The sequence below is a fragment of the Halichoerus grypus genome, chromosome 2, assembly GCF_964656455.1.
Source record: "Halichoerus grypus chromosome 2, mHalGry1.hap1.1, whole genome shotgun sequence".
NCBI classification, from domain to species: domain Eukaryota; kingdom Metazoa; phylum Chordata; class Mammalia; order Carnivora; family Phocidae; genus Halichoerus; species Halichoerus grypus.
Window position 1 is genome coordinate 154,128,305 of NC_135713.1, and position 17,514 is coordinate 154,145,818.

Here is a 17,514-nt window from a genome sequence, read left to right on the forward strand (position 1 = left end):
CTCTCTGAACCGGCCATGCATTGGTATCAACTTACCCTGGAATTTCAAACCATGGTCACATCCACGGTCACCTTGAAAACCCTTCCAAGCAACCTATGAGCCAGCGGGATGGATATCACCACGCTTACAGATCGATGAAGAAGCTGGTCAGAGATTTTAGATGAATTTTGCAAGGTCAAAGAGCCAAGAGGTGTGGGAGGGTGGGGGTCCTCCAATTAGACTCCAGGGCTCCTGACGGCTATCCACGGTCCCCTCGGCTACACCCAGCTGTCCCTGCAGCTAAGCAGGATGGGGCGGCGGGGAGAATACCAGCTCATGGGACATCCTCTCATCTTCCATCCTTCACTCTTGGAAAACAAAATGCCTTGTTCGCCAGGACCCGGAGGCCTTACTTTGATGTTCGGCATTCTGAGCCCACCTGGCTACCCTCCCCGCCCTTCCCACCTTGGCCTTCCATGACCCCAAACCTCACCTCGTGACAAGGCCATTCACACCTTTTTGGAGAAACACTGCTTAAGCCATGAGCCAAAATCAGAGCAAGATGCGCCCAGTCCTCTAAGGTAAGCTCTCTCTTCATCCTCTTCATACACCCGTCCATGCATCCAGCCATCCAACGCTTACTGAGCCAGACCTCAACGAGGCCAAGCACTGCGCCAGGCTGGAGAGGTTACAGAGATTTATCCAGAGACCGTCCTGCCCCGGAGGAGCTCAGAGTGCAGTGAGGGCAAGTCAGTGCGACCCGATGTGGTAAGTGAAGGGCGGGGCGGCGTGCCCCATGGAAGCCAGAGGAAGGATGACCACCCTGTCTTGGGTCTGGATGAAGATGCTCAAGCCCCGGGGCAGGCCTGAGAGCAAAGGGACTCCGGCCAGAGACAGCAGCTCTGCAAAGGGGTGTGTGCCAGGAGAGCAAGCGAAGAGGCTGGGGAGGGAGATCAGATGCTGTCTGTGGGGCGCCTTGGCACTCAGGGCAACGGAGAGCCGATGGAGGGGACTCGGCAGCACTCGGGCTTCCGAGGACATCACGGGTGGCCGTGTGAGCATGCAAACACCAGCCCTGGGGTTTCCCGGCTCAGAAATATTTACTAAGGATCCGGTTTGTGGAAACCTTGCCCAGTCCCAGGGGGAGGTCCAGCACGTCCAGACCGCTTCCCTCCCGACCTTCGCATCTCCCAGAACGCCTGCCCCTCCCAGAACGACTTCCTCTCCCCCCTCCCCCCAGAAACCAGGCGAAACCCAAAGACAGGTGACTCTGTGATTATCAATCACGCCCGCGGCGCGCGTCCACTCGGCAACCCTCTCCAGCTTCCCCGCATCTCACATTGGTCCTCATTTGCAAGACTTGCAGCTGTAGCTGAATATACATATATATATATATATATATGTAGTCTCAATGACTTGCAGTGAAGCATAATTTACACCTTCTCCTGCTTCCCAGGGAAATCATTTCCCCAAGACTAAGAATAAAGCGGACCAGCCACCTAGAACAACAAAGCACCCCAACCGGCCCCCGGTAAGCCCCTGGGAATCAAACCAGAGCTGCACTTGAGTTTAGCACCCTCTAGAGCAACGCTGCTGGGCAGAGGGGAACATGAGCGTTTGGTGGCACAAAATACTGGGCTTTTCCAACAGACTCCCACAGAACCCCGGAGGGCTTCCTGGAGGAGTCGCCCGAAGAGGAAGGGGAGTGATGGAGTCCACTGAGGGGGTATGTGGCCAGAGCAGTAGCCCTGGCATACAGACCTCCAGGAGCCAGCACCAGTGAACCCAGGTCTGGGAAACGGACTTTCAGACAAGGTCTGGCTCCCCTGCGTCCCATTCACGCTCAAGCATTAGCTGTCTTGTGGGGCCACGGTCCGGGCCAAGGGCAAAGGACCCGGGCCACAGCAGCCTCTCCAGGCCCGCCGGAGTGCCTGGCCATGTTTTGGTCAAGCCCCGTATCTGACATCTCCCCGCAGGCTGGGCTCCCCACCCACCAAATACACGTGGAATGAGGAAGCAACCTGGCTCTGTTCTCATCCTGGCGACTTTCTCCTGGGCGAGGCCGAGGAGGTCCGTCTGCAATTCCGAACTTTACCAGGATCTCTGCTGCCACCCCTACCACTGGGTTCCTCGGGGGCACACAAAGACCAGGTCTCCTAGCCTCCTCTCCGCCTGAGCACCCGCAAATCCCAGCTCACTGTCTCTCTGATCCCAAACTCCCAATCAGCACGCATTCATCATCGGGCCAGAGTGCCAAGCGGACACCCTATATTTTTTGTCCTGAAGGCCAAAGATCGCCCCCTCTTTTCAAAGCAGGGGGTCAGACACAGGAAGACTATGCCCTCTCTCTCCCCTGGGTGGGCTGCTACGAGCCCAGAGGGAAGCCTTTTCCTCTGTTCCCCGGAGACCAAGGATGAGCACAAAGCCCCAAAAGGGCCACCTTGAAGGGTCAGATTCTAGGCCCAGGGCAGACGGGAACTGGGGCACAGCAGAGTTTCCCACAACGGCGGTCGCCTTCTGCCCCTTCAAGGAACCCCCAACAGTACTCAAACCTTGCAGCTGGCTAGCTGAAAGAAGGAATCCATGTCCCCTCCGCCATGTCACAAAACACACCGACTTTAATATTAGAGAAGGGCACTTACCCATACTCTGGGAAGGAACCTGCCCAGTCGGGGCGAGGTCTCGGGGGGCCTGTTAACGCAATCTTCCATGTTTACAGGCTGGTTAATCTGGCATGTGCTCCAGGATAAGACTCCCCTTAATTACCACCCTGTAGGTACGAGTCCAATCTTGGTCACACACAGGAAGGTTTACCGTACCCGGGGAGGGTCCTCATGGGAGGGGATTTAGAAGACATTTCAAAATAAGAATTTCTGTTTAAGTCTGCGGCCTAAATACATACCATGACAAAGCTGAAGATCCTTCCCTACAAGGGTCACGATTCCTCGGGAAAGCACAGCTTTGGTGATGCTAGGCCTAGCAAAAAGGGACTTGGAGGAGCTACGAGATAAAATGAGCCGTGGGCGCCTGGGTGGCTCAGATAGTTAAGGGTCTGCCTTCGGCTCAGGTCATGATCCCAGGGTCCTGGGATCGAGCCCCACGTCGGGCTCCCTGCTCAGCGGAGAGTCTGCTTCTCCCTCTCCCTCTCTCAAATAAATAAATTTAAAAAAAAAATTTGGGGGGGCTCAAATGGTTAAGCGTCTGCCTTCAGCTCGGGTCATGGTCCCAGGGTCCTGGGATCGAGCCTCGCATCAGGCTCCCTGCTCGGCTCTCTCCCACTCCCCCTGCTTGTGTTCCCTCTCTCGCTGTGTATCTCTCTGTCAAATAAATAAATAAAATCTTTAAAAAATAATAAAAAATAAAGTAAATTTTTTTAATAAAATGAGTTAAGTGACAGTGACCAAAAGCCAGAAAGACAAGGTCACAGCCAGAAAGACAAGGTCACCGCCAGAAATGCGACCAAGAGGTTCCTTTCACTAAGAAAAAGCAAATAGTAATGACCAGCACTCTGGGTGATAGATGGGAAGCGAGAAACGGTGGTGGCTACCAGCGCATACGGAGTCGACACCACGCCACTGAGTAGCATTTACGCCAAAGGAAACGGTTCTAACTTGCAACGATGCTCACATCCCCATTTCAAAGACAGGGAAACTGAGGTCGAAGGTCAGGTAATCAAGGCGCCCAAACAAACCCAGGTCTGTTCAGCCCTGAACAGTGTGACACCTGATTGCCTCCCGACATACTACCAACTGAAGGGGCGCTCCCAGTCTGGGATTCTAGGAGCGCCCCAAGAATCAAATCAGCCTGGAGGGAGGTTAATTTCCTCAACACCTGTTTCCTCTCTCCAGCAGGAAATAATAAAAGTTTGTTGCCCTTCATATACAAGGTGACAATCCTACTTCATGTACTCGGGAGTTACTTGCTCCCACCGCGGCGAGGCTGCCGGCCTGCACGAGGACACAGCAAAAAAGGAAGCTAGGTTGCATCCCAGAATTAAGTGGTAGCATTCCCCCATGGGAAGAAAAGCTTAAAAACACCGCGGAGGCCAGTCCTGAATGACCTTGTAAACAAAGCTAAGGCCTATTATATCATAAAGGCAATGAGAAACCTACAAAAGGTCTTGCGTCTTGCATTCGCCTTTCCCTCATTGCAAGAAGGGCCTCTTGGGGGGCGGGGGGTGGGGGGGTGCATCCGGCGGCCAGAGACCCATCAGACCCAGGCAAGAAGCAATTCCCACTAATCAGCCCAGCCTCAGCAGCAACAACCATCAGGAGGTGGTTTCCAAGTCAACTCCAAATGGCCCCCGGCTACACGCTTACTTGCTTGCACGGGTAGGACCTGTGTCCTGAAACCGCCCCCCTTCCGAAATCGACAGACTTGCTACTCAAAGCGTGTGCCCAAGACTAGCAGCAACAGCCTCCCCTGGGGGCCTGTGACTCAGGCAGGACCTCAGGCTCCATCCTAGGCCTTCTGAAAGCCAATCTGCATTTAATAAGACACCAGGGCGGGGGCTCTGTGCCCGCGGCCCAAAGGCCTTGACCACAGTACTTCATTCAACCAAACAGTCTTGCACTATGACCTCCGGGGGGCCCACGGGAAAAGGCTTCTCCCACCCGGCTACGGCCCCAGCAGGAGCCCCCAGCAGGCGGCATTCAACTTGGCATGATGCCCAGAGCTCAAGGGATGTCAACTCCATTTACAGAGTGTATACGAGGTGCCAGGGTTCCCCCAGGCTCTCCTGGACCCTCACGGGAGCCCCCCTAAAACTGAAAAAGCTCCCGCGGCTTGCCTGGGGGTCTCACAGGCAGCAAGGGCTGAGCCAGGACTTGAACCCAGAGCTGCCACACTCTTGGCCGGCATTCTGCAGGGTCCCCATGGTAGGGGGGTGGGGGGGGCCCTGCGCTCCTACCCCAGGCCCTGGAATGTGATCTGGGAGGTCCACCTGGGGGGTAGCTGCCGGGCACACATTACAGCCCACAAACCAAACCGCACCAGGCATCCAGCATCCCCTGGGAACTGATACACTGCCTCAAGACAGGGAGGCCACACCCCTGCGAGATGTCACTCACCACAGTGTTCCCCAGCCTTTCCTCCTCCATAGGCAGCTCCTGGCCCTGCTCCCAACAAAGCGTTCCCGGCGCCCCCTCCACCGCGTGAGGGAGGGACCCCTCTGGGCAAACAGGAACTCTGGCTACCACCCTCCCCACCCTCCCCATCCCACCTTTTTACCACCTCCCTCTCTCTGTCCTCAGATTACACAGACTCAAAGAGGGGGTCTCCTTCCCAAGCCTGTGTTCTTTCTAGTACCCTGGGCAGCCTATAATCCACTAAAAGAAGAAAACTTTTACAAAGGTAAACAAAACCCAATCTCATTCCAGGATTTCATCACAGCTTACAGGCAAACTTAAAGACCCCTTAGGTGACCCAAATGCTTTGCTACTCAGGACACCGGGGTGGCTGAGTCGGTTGAGCATCCACCTTCGGGCTCAGGTCGTGATCTCGGGGTCCTGGGATCAAGCCCCGTGTGTCAGGGAGTCTGCTTCTCCCTCTCCCTCCCCTGCTTGTGCGCTCTCTCTCTCAAATAAATAAATAAACTCTTTAAAAAAAAAAAATGCTGGGGCACCTGGGTGGCTCAGTCGTTGGGCTTCTGCCTTCAGCTCAGGTCATGATCCCAGGGTCCTGGAATCGAGCCCCACATCGGGCTCCCTGCTCAGCGGGAAGCCTGCTTCTCCCTCTCCCACTCCCCCTGCTTGTGTTCCCTCTCTCACTGTGTCTCTCTCTGTCAAATAAATAAAATATAAAAAAAATTGCTTTGCTACTCAAATTGTGGCCCACAACACCAACACCACCATCATCACTTGGGAGCTAGTTAGAAAATGCTAGCGTTGGAGGCCCGAGCCCAGACCTACTGGATCAGAAATGACATGGTACAGGTAGGTTCTAAGCATGTGCTGACATCAGAAGACAAGCTCTAGGTACTCAGACCCTCCTTTATAATATGAAAATATGAGGAGGTTCCTGGCTGGCTCGGTCAGTGGAACACTCACGACTCGATCTCAGGGCTGTGAATTCGAGCCCCACGCTGGCTGTCAAAATGGCTTAAAAAAAGAAATAAAACTCTCTAAAAATAAATAAATACGTGAAAATATGAGACTGGAGTATCAGATTAGCGGGATCCCGTGTTGAATGTGTCCTTGGTGATCAACAACGCAACTCAGTTTTATTTTTCACTCTGAGCACAACAAAGGCTTACAGCTATTTATCAAAAAAAAATTTTTTTCTTTTGCTAAATGAGAACAGTAGACTCAAACTTCCTCTTTCTATTTCTAAATTGCATTAAGAATCAAAAACAAATGGTCTCAGTGACACTCTTCCCTGAGCCGCTGCTAAAATAAGGATCCTCTGTCATGATGAAATTAGGACAAGGGCTCGTTGCTGTAGAATTTTTAAAATATCATCTCTAAAGAGTTTTTACAACCTAATTAGTTTTTTGTTGCTGTTGTTGACTAATCCTGGAGTTTGCTGTGCATTTGACAAGCAAACGAGAAGGGAGGAGGGATTAAGGCATGGGAGACAGACCCATGGATGAGAAACATCCAGAAGCGTTTTCATTCCAACAGAACAAGTGTGAGGCTTAACTCTCTTAGGTCACCTGTCAGAGTCACCCTGCAGGGGACAGCACATCCCTAAGGTCTCCCCAAAGAGGACCCACTAACCTCAGCTCCCTGGCTCGGCTGTAGCTCACGGAGCCCTGTGGACAGCTGACCCAGAGTAGGTGCTCAAATATAAATGTTTAGGTTTTGGTGAACCAGAAACTGTGACAGATGTATTGACCACAAAGAAAAAAGAAATCATAGGAAGTCTGGGGGTCGGGAAATGATCGCATTTGTCCAAAACGCATAGGTAAAGTATCTATTCCTGTGCCCAGCAGAGTGCTAGATGGCAGGATAGCTTGGAGAAGGCGACAGAGCTTTGCAAGAACGGTTAAGAGTTCATCCTGGCTCTGAGGAGCTAGGGCGACCTGATAAGGTCTGCAATGGGATGAAGACCCTGCGGCTGTGGGAGCTTGTCAGACACGCAGCACCTCGGGCCCCCTTGCAGGCCTACAGAGCCAGGATCTGCAACCAACAAGACCCAGGGAATGCATTTTGAGAACCTTGCTCTAGAAGCACTGGATTTAGTCTTGAGGAGCACAGCTGAAGGTATGACCAGAAAATACTGAGCCTGACACAGCGTAGAAACTAGGGCATCCTCCCGGAGAGCATGTCCACATATATTCAGCATGCTCCTTTCCTCCTGAGCACATGGTAGGACAGCGACCTACCACATTAGGTGTGCTTTGGTCAATGAAGTATGAGCACAAGTATCATATGTCGCTTCTGGGCAGAAGCTTTAGGGACCAGATGCTGTTTGACATGATCACCAGCAAGATTGCAGAGAGTGGTGGCTCCTTCATCCTGGATCCTGGAGGGTCTCGTGGCCCCAAACCAACTTACAACAGACGTGCAGCCTGAGAAGGAAGCAAACCTAGGTTGTTTTACTCACCGAGAGCAGAGGGCTGTTTGTCACAGAAGCATATCCTAACCCGTCCTGACTGATACAGCACATAGCCCACGATGCCCGCATTTTTCTCAGAAACCTTCTGCGACTCCCCATTGAGAAATGCTCAGATGCATCACTACCAGTGGGTAGGACTTCTCAAAAACCCCGAACGGCATCACCTAATTCAACGACCCTCTTCGCTCTTCAGACTTCACTCTGCCAATTCCCTTATTTTCTCCTTTCCAGATTGCCTTGTGTATTTATGCTTTTATCTCATTGTGCCGTATGCTTTTTGGTAAGCTGCTTTAAATCCTCTTTGCAACAAGGTGATAGACAGATAGTCACACGTACAGATATACCAGACTTGGCTCCAAATGAATTTTGGCTGTTTCCAAAAAAAAAAAAAAAGAAGAAAAAAAAGAAAAGAAATCAAAACCACCCCTCCTCCCCCAAAAGACAAAGATTTGCTATCACTGAGGATATTTAAAAGAACGTGGCCCTGGGCCAGCAAGTATTCCTTCAACCTGTTCTCTCCACGAAAGGATACTTACAGAATGCATGGTACACACAGTCCCTGCTTTTAAAAAGCAATTCATTCCTGGACACACCATCTCTTTTTGCCTTGTCATAAGGCGAGATATGAAGTATGCTAACTCCATGAAACATTTAGCATCACTGACCAAATTCTTTATTTTTTTAAATCCAGCTTCAATATAGTTATTGAGCCCCTTCTGCTTATCTGACCTCGTGCTAAGCACAAGTAAGACTTATTTTAACAAGTAAGATGAATTTTAACTAATTTCATCCTGGTTGGAAATGTTGTGGCCAAATTATGCTCGAGTATTAGAAACGGTGCTACCGCGGGATTCCTGGCACCCACAGCTTGCCTATCAGATGCTTCCTGAGCCCAAATTTCTAGAAATGGAATTGCTAGATCAGAGGGCATGAATATTGTAAAGGTTTTTAAAGTATATTGCCCAATTACCCTCCAGGGAGGGACGCCTGGTTGGCTCAGTCCGGTTGGGCATCTGCCTTCGGCTCAGGTCATGATCCCAGGGTTTGGGGATTGAGTCCCACGTCAGGCTCCTTGTTCAGCGGGGAGCCTGCTTCTCCCTCTGCCTGCCGCTCTCTCTTCTTGTGCTCTCTCCCTCTGACAAATAAATAAATAAAATCTTAAAAAAAAAAAAAATACCCTCCAGGGAGCCTAGGACAATTTTCCTACACCATTCCTTGCCAATGCTCATTCTTTTTTAATTTTGACAGTTTTCATTAAAGCAAGTATCTTTTTTGGGGCGCCTGGGTGGCTCAGTTGGTTAAGCAGCTGCTTTCGGCTCAGGTCATGATCCCAGGGTCCTGGGATCGAGCCCCGCATCGGGCTCCCTGCTCGGCGGGGAGCCTGCTTCTCCCTCTCCCTCTCCCTCTGCCTGTCTCTCTGCCTACTTGTTCTCTCTCTCTATCTCTCTGTCAAATAAATAAATAAAATCTTTAAAAAAAAAAAAAATAAAGCAAGTATCTTTTTAAAAATGTGCCACTCTTTGGGGCACCTGGGTGGTCCAGCTGGAAGAGCATGCAGCTCTTGCTCTCGGGATCATGAGTTCGAGCCCCATGTTGGGTATGGACATGGCTTCCCATTCTTTGATTACTAGGGAGACTGAATACGCTGATGACTTTGCCTATCGTTTATTATCAAGTGACCACCCAAGGTCTTTGCCCATTCTCATATGGATGTGATCCTTTGTTTTTGTTTTCATAATTTATAAGAGCACTTTCTGCATTAAGGATATTAACTTTTTCCCGATTCGTATTTGCCTTTGCCTCTTGTTTTTAAGGAAGAGGTCTCTGGTGGCAGAATGGACGGACGATTCACAGATAAGGAGAAGACAGTAGGAAAAGGGTATCACCACCAACCTGCAAGAGGTGAGCCCCACCCCGAGAGTCAACCCACCAGCAAGTGCTTTTGACTCGACCTGCACAATATACTCCAGATCCACCCACTTCTCACCATCTCCACTGCCACCTTCCTACCCTCTTCACGGCCGGTCTCCACACCACAGCCCAGATGAGCTTGCCAAAACAAATCAGAGCGCACCCTCCCCTGCCATCAAACCACGGGCTTTCTGCGGCACTTGGAGAACTATCCACCAACTACGAAAAAGAAGGGATAATTATGCAATGTGCCGCAACGAATCTCTACGAGGGCAATCATGTTGCCATATAGAAATCAGATTAGCATGTTGACCGCCTTAACCTTATACAAGGTCATGTCAAATGGGCTCTTTTTTTTTTTAAGATTTTATTTATTTATTTGACAGAGAGAGACACAGCGAGAGAGGGAACACAATGGGCCCTATTTTTAAAAACCTTCAGAAGCTTGAAGTCAGCCAGGGTGGGAGTGTTGATACCCCAGAAATGCAAAGCTGGGGGAAAGGGCAAGAAATCCCAAATTATTTCACAGTACATTTCTTCTACTGTGCAGAATATTATAGACTCTTATAGAAAAATAAAGTTTTATATACAAATATATGTATATATAGTGAGGAGGGCAGTGGGTACAACAACAAATATCTAGATATCCTGCCTCTCTGTCACATCCCCACCTCTCTTGCCCCTGCTCACTGCTTTCTAGAATATTCTGGGTCTCGCAAATATATCATACATATACCCCTCTTGAAGGTTATTTGCATTCGTGGTGCCCTCTGCCTCAAATCACTTCTCCCCAGATACTCACATGGCTCTGCATCATCCAGATCTCTGCTCAGGTATCACCTCCTCAGAGAAGCTTCCCTGACGGTCTTATCGAACCCCCTCCTGCACCCCACACCCCACTCCACCACAGTCCCCTCTTTTATTGGCCCCACGGTACTTAAAACTTATTTTTTTCTAGTGTACCCTCTCCCCAGCTAAGTGTAAGCTTCTCTTCTGTGTCTGTCACTACCTCCCCCCCCCAGCACTTAACCAAAGAGCTCACAGCCCATCCTAGACACTCAGGGTTTGTTGAATGAATGAGTGATCGACTTCTGAACTTCTAAACTACATATAGCCCATAAGCTAAGGACGCCTTTTACATCTTTAAAGGGTTGAAAACAAAGCCAAAGAAGAAGAACACCGCTAGGGCCCAAGAAAACTGTAACAAAGTCAAATCTCGGTATCTATAAATAAAGTTTTATTGGAACTCAACCACACCCATTGGTTCTCGGATCATCTATGGCGGCTTCGCACTCCAACGGCAGAGCTGAGTAGCTGTGACAGAGCCCATATGGGGCACTTTCATGGCTTCTCACTGCTTCTGGCGCTCGGCAAATCCCAGCAACGCAGCTGTAACTCCACTTTGCCTCTTGGCCCGCAAAACCAAAAATGTTTCCTAGCCTTTGACAGAAAAAGGATGCCAGCGCGTGAAGAAGAAGTCTCTGAGAAATGTTTCTAAGGGAGAGCAGACAAGCCTCGCTAACTGAACGAACAGAAGAGAAGGTTAGGGGCGCGTGGGAGGCTCAGTCGGTGAAGCGTCTGCCTTCGGCTCAGGTCTTGATCTCAGGGTCCTGGGTTCGAGTCCCGTATCAGGTTCCCTGCTCAGCAGGGAGCCTGCTTCTCCCTCTCCCTCTGCAGCTCCCCCTGCTTGTTCTCTCTCTCTGTCAAATAAATAAATAAAATCTAAAAAAAAAAACACACACATACATCTTTATCAGATGGGAGACAGGGGAGACATGAAGCGTGCAGGGAGGAGGCAGTTAGTCCTCAGGAACCCACAAAAACCCCTCACAAGTCCATACACCTGTTGCACTTAGCCCCTCCACGCGGTCACCGTGTGCTCTGATCCCAGCAAAGGACAAGCCAGACCCCCCTGCCGGCCACCGTTTCTACTTCTCTCCACAGGTGTCAACACCACCCCACAAGTCTCACTACTGCAGGGAGAGAGGAATATACTAATTTTGCCATCAAGTAGAAGGCGGGGTGGGGGATCAGTCCTGGCATTCTGTTAGAGAGCCTGTCGTAAGCTGCCTCGCCACCACGGGTAATCAGGGAGCCAACTGCTGAGAACCACGTGCCCCGAAGCAACCGCACAGGGGTACAGGGCTTCCTGGTCTACCAACCCTCTCCTTCCTCCGGGCAAGTGGGGCCCCGGCACCTGTGCTCTCCAATGAGGTCGGTCAGACTGTCGGATGAAAGCTGGCTTTTTTCCCAGGCTGGGAGAGCCCAGGAAGGTCAGCATCTCATTCACGTTTCTAGGTGGTAATGGGCAGCAGGGATTCACGTGGTGGTGAACACATGTCAGGGATTCCTGCCGACTTGTTGCTAAGGGAACTTTTGTGAAGATGCCCTGAATCCATAGAATCCGTAAGCCCTGCCCACCGCTTTGAAGTCCTGGGGAGTGGCCACTTGACCAGAGATGGGCACAGCAGCCGAGAGGGGGAGGCTCTCCCGAGCGGAGGCGGGCAAAGGGGTGAGCTGAAGGTACATTTTCAAACAGCAGGAGCTGTTGGGGGCCACGGCCCCCAAATCAAAGGGCACAATGACTTAGTGGCGATGGCAGAAAGCCTGTTGGGTCTCTTCGGTCACGGTCACATCCTCTGGGCGCCTCCAGCCCTCCCTCGTTACCGCTTTGTGAACAGAGCTGAAAACTGCCTTAAAAAAAAATCCTGCTGTGAGGGACAAGGTCACACCCACCTTAGGTAATTCTCACGTTCCAGAACTGAAAAGTCCGGGATTAAAATCAATTTGGGCAACGTAGCAAGCAGCTACTAGGTGTCAGGCAGCTCGGATACACTGTGTCTATTCATCACCAGCACCAGAGCCCCCCACCCACCCACCCAAAAAGGCTGGCCTGCCATGCCAATGGCCCAGTGGACAGACCCAGGCTTTAGGGACAGGAAAATCTGGTTTCAAATTCGGCTGCAACATTGATCAGGTGGCCTTTATGAAGAAATCCCTGGCATCTTAAAAAAAGAGAGAGAGAAAGAGAGAGAGAGAGAATCTCCTCTGAGGATGGCAATGGAGAATTTTCTAGCAGAACAACAGCCAAGTCCCCTGCACTTTACCTCCCTCTGGGGGCTGTCTCTCTCTCTCCTGTCAGCCTGGGGTGACACCGTTTCCTCTCTAATGGATCGCTGTCCCAGATGTGTTCTGCCTACCCTTCTGCAAAAGGGCGCACGATGCACCTGTTTCCACACCTGTAGGCACCTTCCTCCCACACAGAATCCCAACTGGTCTTGTGACTCACTTTGCCAATAAAAGGGGCCAGAAGGGATGTGCCAATTCTGAGCCCAAGCCTCAAGGAGGCCTGGCAATTTGCACTTTGCATTCCTGGAAGCCAGCCACCGTGGAAAGTCTCGAGCTCCCTGCTAAAGAGGAAGGCCATGTGGAAGGGCCCTGGAGGATAAGACGCCATGCAGAGAGAAAGGCCCCCTTGGAAGAACACCAAGGTACCAGACATGGGAGTGAAGACACCATTTTGGAGTTCCAGGCCAGCTCTGCCTCGGGGACCCCAGCCCCCGCCATCATCTGACTGCAAATGCATGACAGACGCCGAGACAGACCAACAGAAGAACCACCCAGCGGAGCCCGTCGACCCACAGCGACTTGTGAGGTAATAGGAAATGGGTGTTTTGCAACACGAAGTCTTGGGGTGGCCTGTTCCACAGGAAAAGATGAACCATCGTTCCTCAATTATCCACAGCCCAGCCCAGCTCCCCAGCTCCGCAACTCTCTCTCACAGCCACACCTTGAAGGTTCGGCAGCACATCACGTGAACCCAAAATGGGAGAACAGAAGGTGGAGAGAAGGAGACCGGGTTCAAGGGTGACCCCCTGCAGCCTCCTAGTTCTGCTGGCAAATAGGGTCCCACTGTTAGCGCCTCTGAGGTCTACACCCCACAGCCAGATGGTGGCTTCTAAGAACAGCACCTCAGTCAAGGAAAGCTCTGTTGTGTTTGCATTCCAATCTTATTTACCCCCAGAATTATTATTTCCCAAAAGCTCGGGGGGGGGGGGTTCTGCAGATGCCTTCCAGTATCTTCCAGTATCTTCCAGGTCCCAAATTTCTTTTCTCCATTCAAGGTTAAGAGCAGCTCACCGGGAATTCCTGGCCCTCCACCCAGCGGACCTGCCCAGCCATGGGGTTCCCTCCTCCTGGTGCTGCTCTCCTCCTCTGGGAAACTCCACCATCCCCTGAGGAGCCCAGACCCTTGCGGCCAGCCCTTGGCCCCACCAGGGTCCCATCCCCCCTTCTCCCCCTTGGGCTCACGGTTTCCTGGAGGCCGCTTTCTGGAAGCCAAGGATATGCTGTACCCTTCTACCATTTCCTTGGAGGCCTGACCCAACAGATTCCCCCCCAGAGAGCCAGAACCAGAATCTCCCCGAGCCGGCCCCTCCCTGGGGGTTGGCTGGCCTCCAAGGCAGACCTCTCGGCCCTGTCAAGAGTTAGCTCCCAGCTCCCCTCCGTGGGGTATGCTTCTGGCAAAGCCAAGGCCTCTCAGTTCCCCTTTCTTCATACGAACAAGAAAGAAATCCTCGGGGAGTGTCCATTTTGCATACGCTGCTCTCGACTGGTAGCACCCTTCCGCCAAGATGGGGCTTCTCGGTATCACTCTTTCCACCAGGGAGCCAAAGGTCCACAGCACCCAGCTGTGCCCCCCACCATCGCACTCCTCCCCCAGGAGGCTGGTGCCGTCCATTCTGTCGGGACCTGTCTCCCCAACTGCTCCCCTGGCCTTCTGATCTCCACGCCCCCAGCAGGCTCAGGGCCAGGCACCTGCTGGCCCACCGCCCATGAGCTTGTCCACATCCAGGCCCCTTGTCCAGCTTCCTGGGTGCTGCAACAACTTCTAGCCTTGATGAACACCCGGCCGCTGCTTCTCCAGACTCCTGATTTCATAAACTGGCCGGCCAGCCCACCACCAGCGACTCCCTTGGGAGCTCTGCGTTGTCACCTGACCCAGTCTGGCTTTGAGGACTCACCCCATTCCAAGGGACCCTACCCACATATCCTCTGGCCCTCAGCCTGCGCGTCCAGCCTGCTCACCGACGAGGTTCCCAGACACAGAGGGCCTGATCTCCGATCTCCCGATCCTGCCTCTGGAAACTGCACCTGCCTTGACCCTGAAAAGTCCCAGGGCTCAGGCCCAGCCCGGCCTCCGCCCGCGGGAAAGCCAGCAGCCTTCCTGTGAAAGCAACCTTCAGGGTCAGCAGGAGAGATGCTGCAGGCGGGAAGGAGCAGGGCTTTCAACGCAGCCCCGCGTGCAGCCTAGCCTCCCCTTCGGGATGCTGTCACCGGCACGCTGACCTGGAGGGCCGCACCTGCCCTTCGCCACAAGGATCCAGACCTTTCCCTCACTTGCCTTTTAGCACTTGAGCCCACGCTGCCGTATTTAAAACAGATGCAGTCACAGAGGTAACGTTCAGCCATCTGAGCCGCTGAGCCAATATGCAAGCATTACCCCTGGGGCAACTGCCTTCAGCTCTCAAGCTGGCCTGAGAGATGGGGATGGTGCCTTCCCCTTCACAGAGCCGTCAGGGGACCCGGCGCCTAGTAGGTGCTCAAGAAATGAAAGCCCCTCCCAGCGGTAGGGCTCCCACAGATGGGCCCTTCGGGAGTTGGTCTGAAAGCCCCTCACTAAGCACCGAAGATCTCCTAAGCTTGTACTCGCCACAGGCCGGTGACTGATCTGCCCAAGACTGTCCCAGAGGATCACTCTGCTTGTCTCCTGGGTCTGGTTCACCCTCCCTTTCCCAGAGGAAAAAGCAGAGCCTACCAACCCACCAGCCTCGCCCCCACCCAAAACACAGCTGGCTGCGTCCAGCCAGGGATGCTCCTCACCGGACAGACAGCCAACTGCCAAATTTCCACATCAGGATTTCCTGGAAAAAGTGTGGCCACCAGAGACTGAAACAGGAGTCTCTCCCACGGCTCCTGAGCCAGACACCAGGAGGCTGCAGGTCCTCCTAAGAAGCGATACACTTGCTTTCTTGCACATCTGAATCCCGGGAAAGGAACCGGGGACGCTGAGGGACACACCTGAGCCTGTCCGACGCACGCACGTTTCTCAAAACACAGAACCACGAGGGTTCTGGAACCTACTCTTTTGCCAGGCCACGAAATCTCTTGCAGCCTAAATTTTGCTCGAATGCTACTAACCCATTTAGGGGGGATTCTGTATCTCTAGGAGGCCAGGTTCTCATTCTGGTACTATTTCCATAGGATATTTCTCAGCAAACTCACCCATAATCACTTAGCCCCATCCATCTATCCTTCTTTTTTTCTTTCTATCCTTTTTTTTTTCTTTGAGTCCCACCCAGCAATTTCTCTCGAAACTTGCTACTCTGTTCTTTGTAAAGTAGGTCAGGGGTCAAATTATAAATAAATTCAGCCTGGGTGATTTGGGAGGTGTTTCTGCAGAACGTTTGATTATACTTAACACAGTTGTGGGTAAACCGCCCATTGAAGTCTGTACAACGATCCTGGGGTTGGGCAGCTTTTTACGAAAGGGGATGTCCTACGCGGTCACTCCTCCACCCTCCCCCGCCCCCACGGACTTTTGAAACTTCGGAACCCACTCCGGCTGTGACCATGAGCTCAGCGATTAGAGGACAGGGAGGCCTCCCAACTGTCACCCAGACAATAAACAGCCAGCCGACTTGGCTCAGCAGGTCCTGTGCAGTCCTGGGGGCAGGCCAGAACCCCAGGAACAGGCCACTCTCAGGCTCTGGACCTTAGCCTGGGGAAGCTGGACCAGGGGAGGGGCGCTGCGGCACCCCTGGATCGGGCGGGCGGCTCGGGCTGGTGGCCAGCCAGACTCAGCCGACCAGCAAGTGGGCGGCTCCGAGGCGGCCAGGCAGCCTGACCGGGGCAGCACGACCGTCCACGGGTCGGCAGGCTCCGGGCTCCGGGCCCCGATCGATGCCACTTTTTTTCCAATCCCGATCTTCGGCGCGTCTTCCCTAGACCGCCGGACTCCTCAGCCCTCGGCCGGCCCCTGCCACCGCCTGGAGCGCGCCCGCCCGCCCGCCCGCCGGCTCCAGAACTCACACAGGCAACAAGTTCTCCTTCCTCAGGGCGGCCACGATGTGCTCGGGAGGCCCGGCACGGGGGGGCGCTCCGGGGGCGCTCCCCGCGCTGCCCAGCCCGGAGGGGCGCCCGCTGCCTCCGCCGCCCGCAGGGCCGGGCGCGCAGCGGCTGTCCCCCGCCGGCCCCGCGGCGCCCCTGGGACAGGGGCGGCTCCGGCATCCCCGGTGCGGGCAACAGGTACGCGGGCGCGCCGAGCAGCGCAGCCCCGGGTCTTCCGGCCCCCGGCCCTCGCCCCTTACCTCCAGCAACTGCACGTAGCTCGCCGGGAACCAGCCGCGGAGCCCGTCCTCCTTCTCGCCTTCCCACCAGCCGCCGTCCGGGACCTGCAGCAGCGTGATCAGCTCGCCCGCGGCGAAGCGCAGCCCCTGGCCGTGCCGCTCCCCGGAGAACGGGTACAGGGTCCGGCAGCGGGCGCCGGACATGGCCTTGGCGCCCGGGCTCACAGCGCAGCCTGCATCCCTGCCGAGCCCCGCGGGCTGGGCAGCGGCTCCGCGGGGTCCCAGGCGCCCGGCGCTCCGGGCTCCCGCGCTCTGGGCGCGCGCCGTCTCGGGGGTGCGCGGGGGGTCCCCGGCCAGGCGGGGGACGCGCGCTCCGCGCAGAGCAGCGGAGACTCGCAGGCTTCGCGGAGCAAGCGGCGACGCCCCCGGGCCCGGCAGCTCGCAGATCCAGCTCTGGGCTGGGGGGGCGGGGCTCAGGGGGAGGAGACCCAGACGCCGCGGGCTCCGGAGACAACTTCCCGGGGACGCGGAGCGCGGGCTGCGGCCGCGAGGGCCGGCCGGAGCCGGGGCCGCCCGGGCGCGCGGAAATGCGCAGCTCCCGGGGGAGGTGGGATCCGGAGCATCGCCGGGGGCCCGGCTCGGCGGCGAGGGAGCGGCCGGGCGTCCGCGGAGAGGGGCTGGCGGCCGGGTGGCCGAGCGGGGACTCGCGCGGAGGCGA

General features: G+C 54.2%; 1 protein-coding gene across 4 annotated transcripts in view; it reads right to left on the bottom strand.

Annotated features, from left to right (window-relative positions):
- GAS7 (growth arrest specific 7) overlaps positions 1-17,183 on the bottom strand; it is a 200,569-nt gene extending 183,386 nt beyond the window's left edge. Inside the window, exon 1 of one of the 4 annotated variants that reach the window (XM_036100095.2) lies at positions 16,818-17,183. In XM_036100095.2, coding sequence (XP_035955988.1) covers positions 16,818-17,000 — 183 coding nt within the window. In that variant the 5' untranslated portion in view covers positions 17,001-17,183. Of the gene's footprint in view, positions 1-15,330; positions 15,378-16,817 lie in introns of those variants that run through there. The other 3 variants (XM_036100084.2, XM_036100086.2, XM_036100096.2) reach the window with 3 other exon arrangements.
- Positions 17,184-17,514: the final 331 nt, after the last annotated feature.